Here is a 5,314-nt window from a genome sequence, read left to right as displayed (position 1 = left end):
AGAGAGAGAGATATAAAGAGAGAGAGAGAGATATAAAGAGAGAGAGAGAGATATAAAGAGAGAGAGAGAGATATAAAGAGAGAGAGAGAGATATAAAGAGAGATAGAGAGAGAAGCCTATTGGAAACTGGACTGAGATGCTAGACCCAAGTTGTTCACAGTTTAAGTTTTTGGGCAATAGGATACAGGTTACAGTTGTTAGCTGAGTAACAACAGCAACACACACAACAACAACTGATGCAGTAGAACAGTCAGAACAGTGGGAGTCATGATTGAAATACCTTTTATATTTCTTCTGTGGGTTGACTTGGGGGGGAAGCAGGAACGCCCCCCCACCACCACCACCACCAAGTTGGTCATAAGAGACTTTGACCTGGTAGTGTGTGCCGTACATTCAATAATTGCTTTAAGGAGCCTCTATAGAGGAGACACAGACGATGACAACAACATCTCAGGTCTGCCATCCAGAACCCAACAGAATATGAAAGATAGGGGCAGGTAAAGGGGACAGAAGGCTACACAAGGAGACCTAAACAATGAGAGATGAAGTACTTTGATCAAGGATACAATACACTAGCTCAACCTGAGATTGAACCTATGACCCCCCAACCCACTCAACCACCCACAATCAGGGAAGCACTAACAAAGTGGAGGGATGGGAAGGTAGTGATAGAACAGCCATGGTGGAGGTGAATAATGACGGGATGGGGTAGAATCTCTTCTTTCTAAAAGAAACAGAGAAAACAAATCTAGAAGTAACTTACCAAAGTTGATTGCTTCCATTGCAATGCTGGCAGCATCTTTCCCGTATCCCTTCTCATACAACTGCACCATTTGAACGCCACCATGCATTTCAGGAGAATGAAGTGCATTCAGTTTACGTGTATGAGTGCGCAACTGTTCCACTGCCCCTGCACGGAATGTATCACAGGCAGCTATCAGGACACGCAGACCATTCTCGATCAACCAAAATCCCACCTAAAAAATGAGCAGTCAGGCATTGAGTTCAATCCTTGTGTGAACAAACCAACAGGGGGGGGGGGCAGCTAAATCTCCTTGAAATCATACAATACTGTCTGGAGAGAAAAAAATTATAGGAAAACTTATAAAGAAAAATTACAGTAAACTAGTCATTTTCTTTTGTAATAAAAATAAACAAATAAATTTTTTTTTTTGTTTTAACAGCAGCAGATCACATGACACTATTCACAGTTTATGTTAGTCTGAAGATGAAGTTGAAAGTTCGTTAAGAAAAATGACGAGATCAAAAAGATTTACCTTGGCCAAATTAGTTGATTTGCCAACGCCATTAACACCACAAAATGTGATGCAGTAAGGACGGCGCTGTTGTTTCGCTTCCATTGCATCACGAAGAATATCAATTCGTCTCCTGGGCGACAGAATTTGGACACAGGATGCATTCAGGGTATTTTTCACTGTCGTTGTGATACCTTAAATAATGGAGACAGACAGACACACTGTTAATGACATGCTTATGAATATTGTCTTGATAAACCTTTAGGTAACTTCTGCATACAAACTAATAAGCAAACACACACATGCCTCTTTCACTGTTTTCCTCCTGCTTTTGCCATTCATACTGGAAGTGACATCATGACTATTTCTGGTCATTTCAGCCATCATCATCATCATCGTTTAACGTCTGCTTTCCATGCTGGCATGGGTTGAACAGTTTGACTGGGGACTAATGAGCCAGATGGCTGCACCAGGCTCCAATCTAATTTGGCAAAGTTTCTACAGCTGGATGCCCTTCCTAACGCCAACCACTCAGAGAGTATAATGGGTGCTTTTCTATGTAGTAGAAACATGTGTTGGTCATTTAAACCAATTATGCTGTAGAATTAACTGTAATAATAAAGCTAAAACAGAAACAAATATGAAGATGTACCAGTGTCCATTTCCTTTGTAATTGTTTTGGATTTACACTCCCAAAAATATTCATAATCCAGTGAAGCAAGCCCAGGGTTTACTCGTTGAATAGATTAGACGGATTGTCACCAGAAGTGATCCTTGGTGCTTTTTACTCCTTGATGCAGTTGGCCTGAGCCTAGACTATACCCGAGTGCTCATGTGGTACCCACCTGGATAATTTATTCACATTGTACTCATATTTATATGGGTTGTCTTTGTAAGGTGGCCAGTGTTAGGAAGGGCATTCAGCTGTAAAAACCCTGCCGAAACAGACAGTGAAGCATGGTGCAGTCTTCTGCCTAGCCAGCTCCTGTCAAACACTCCAACCCATGCCAGCATGGAAAACGAATGATAATAATGACATATAAATACACATACATAGACATATATACACACATACAAATGCAATAGATTCATTGCCAACTTCTGTACACTTACTATCAAATGTTCCAAGCACTTTTCCTTCCAATTTTGCAGCAACCGATTCACAGAGTTTCAATGCAATATCAGATGCTACATTCTTCGCTGGAATAAGGGACAAAAATTGAAACGTGAAAGAAATGGAGAATTCAGAAAAAAATTTAATTACAATAAACTGTTGTTTACTAATGACACAACCGATTCTTAGTTGAAATATATTCTCTACAAAAGGAGATTACTCCAGTTCACTTAACTGTTAGTATTAGGCAGTAGATTATCTGAGAATGTTAGCTGTGATAGACAAACATTCTACATGGCCTCAGTAGACTACCCAGGGGTAGATTTCTGTTTTCCCCAGAAACCATGGTTTTGCATTTACATTTAAAAGCTTTTTATAGCTTAGATGACATGGCATAAAGAGAGCTAAAGTGAATGATTATAAAAAGAAAGCATACAAACCTATTATGTGTGTATGCATTGATTATTGTCCTTCTGAATATTTGTGCAGAAATACTGGTTAAAAATAGGGAAACACAGACACACATATCTGCTGGCAATGCTCCAGCTTCGCCTCAGCCAAATGGATTAATCCAACAAAAGAATATTAAAAAGCAATCGCTCTCAGATGTAAACAGCCATTTTGGATGCGAGAAGAGCAACAGCCCTCACTGAAAGGACCAAAACCACATTTCTATCTCCAGATTAGGCCAAAATCAGTTTGTGCTGGTTTTTTGTTCACATGATGGGAGCATGATAGAATCGCCACAACTATGTCACACATAATTTATGTTAGTAAGTTGGGCAGTCTCCATGACCCTTCACATGGTCTCTGAGACTTGGTGGGGTGTGGATAGATTCCATACAAGATAGCCAAAGCCTAGGTGGTGATGTTAACCTGGGTCACCAAAAGAACAGCAGAACCCTTAGATTAGCAATAAGGATCTGCAGTTCAAATCCAATCAAAGACACTGTACAAATAATGCGCAGTTTAAACTAATTAAACTGTAACAATGTGAATATTGTAAAAACAGCTGCTAAATATAATTAATTACTCTAAATATGACAATTATTTAATAAAAGATAACACTGGTTCTATGAAAGTCTACCATAACAAGGCACTGCCCCACCCGCTTTCTTCAAGGTTGGAGAACAAATGAAATAATAATCAGCAAAATGGTTGAGCAGTAAGTGGTGCATACAAGGTTCAAATGATGGCAACAGCTAAGAGAACTTACCAATTAAGTGGTCTTTCATTTTGTCAACAACAGGTTGAATATCATCCATAGTCAATGTTTTAGAACCAACCAAATTCTTGAACATGGTAAACATTCCGAAACCACTGCTTTTTGATTTGGCTGTTGAACTGTTGGAGGAGGAGATCAGAGTGAAGAGACAGATTGTCACTTTAGTTATAAAACCATTACTCTCGTTCTAACAAATGCACCTAAATGCAAATATACAAATATGCACAGAAATGCACATGCCCGAGTGCACCGTATGCATGCAATGATCAATGGTTATATACATATTCATGCAAATCATCATCATTTAACATCCATTTTCCATGCTGGCATGGGTTGGACAGTTTGACAGGAGCAGACCAGCTGAAGCCGTTCAGGCTCCATGTCTGTTTTGGCATGGTTTCTACGGCTGGATGCCCTTCCTAACACCAAATATGCATGGAAAAGCAAAATATGCTGACACACGTAACATTACAATTTTCAATGGGTTCTCTATAACATGGGGATTCTGCATCTTGCTAATCATTGTACAAATGTGGGTTGGACAGGTTTATAAATTTCAGTATTAGCCTGACCTAATAAATTGACTTTCCTTAGCATAAACCCTAATGAAATAGTATCAGCTGGTAGCAAAGAATCAATCAACAAATGGACCTTATCTGAACAGAACGCATGCACGTACAAACACACACACACACACACACATGTACAATCTACTACACTCTTAAGTGTAAAAACACTTTATATCAATCCAATATCACATTTATTAGAGACAGGAAATGCTGTGTGAGTATATCATTTTACATCCATTTTTCCATGCTAGCATGGGTTAGAGGAATATATTACTAAGGCCCTTCCAATTGCTTACCCATTATTTTTCAAGTAAAGGCTCACTTATTTTACACATCTTTGTAGATATGAAGTGAGGAGACAACTGGTTGAAAGATGAAGGAACAACACAACTAATAACCTGCAACAATTGCAGAGCACATGCAGTGGGCTTCTTTCAGCTTCCATTTACAAAATCTACCCACAAGGTATTGGTCACTTCAGGGCTAAAGCAAAAGATACAGGTTGCCAAGCAGAGGGACTGAACCTGAAACCGTTTAGTTCTATCACAATGCATGGCCCTTTGGGCAAGAGTCTTCTGGTACAGCCCTGGGTTAACCAACGTCCTGTGAGTGGATTTAGTAGATGCGTTTGCATGTGTGAATGTTTATATTCTGAGTCATGGCATAAAACAAAGAAAAAAACGTTTTTAGACACTACACTGCTATATCCACTGCTCAGAAATTGTCTTGTAGCCCTCTCCTTTTGAGGACACAGGGAATGAAAAAAAACCTTTGCTAAAAAAAAAACAAAAAAAACAACAGGATAGAATGAGCAGTAAAAACAGCATCCAGTTATAAAATTAATGCCTCAATAAATATTCCTTCAACCCATGCTAGCTTGGAAAACCAGAGGTAAAAAAAAAAAAAAGAGAAACAAACAAATCAAAAAAACAAAAAAACAAATTTCAGTTGCCATCCCTGAAACCTCTCAGATTTACCTTTTCTTACTTGGTTTCTGGACAATTTCTTCTTCAACTTCGCCCTCGCTGCTACTCTCCGGTTCCATGTCCTTCAAGTCACCCATCATTTGTCCTTTCATATTCTGGGTTAAAAACAAAAAAAAAAAGAATAACTGACCTCTTGTGCAATAGCAATCATCATTATCATTATC

At 38.9% G+C, this 5,314-nt stretch overlaps 1 protein-coding gene across 1 annotated transcript in view; it reads right to left on the bottom strand.

Annotated features, from left to right (window-relative positions):
* The window catches only part of LOC106882265 (signal recognition particle receptor subunit alpha), a 33,928-nt gene that overhangs the window by 8,126 nt on the left and 20,488 nt on the right, over window positions 1-5,314 (bottom strand). Inside the window, exons 7-11 of the mRNA XM_052974957.1 lie at window positions 5,142-5,245; window positions 3,587-3,714; window positions 2,370-2,456; window positions 1,278-1,450; window positions 764-977 (exon numbers count right to left, since the gene is read on the bottom strand). Of these exons, the coding sequence (XP_052830917.1) occupies window positions 764-977; window positions 1,278-1,450; window positions 2,370-2,456; window positions 3,587-3,714; window positions 5,142-5,245 (706 nt within the window). The remainder of the gene's footprint in view (window positions 1-763; window positions 978-1,277; window positions 1,451-2,369; window positions 2,457-3,586; window positions 3,715-5,141; window positions 5,246-5,314) is intronic.

This window comes from Octopus bimaculoides, chromosome 20 (genome assembly GCF_001194135.2).
Source record: "Octopus bimaculoides isolate UCB-OBI-ISO-001 chromosome 20, ASM119413v2, whole genome shotgun sequence".
Lineage (NCBI taxonomy): Eukaryota > Metazoa > Mollusca > Cephalopoda > Octopoda > Octopodidae > Octopus > Octopus bimaculoides.
Note: the sequence above shows the minus strand (reverse complement) of the source record. Positions and strands in the feature narration are given on the sequence as shown.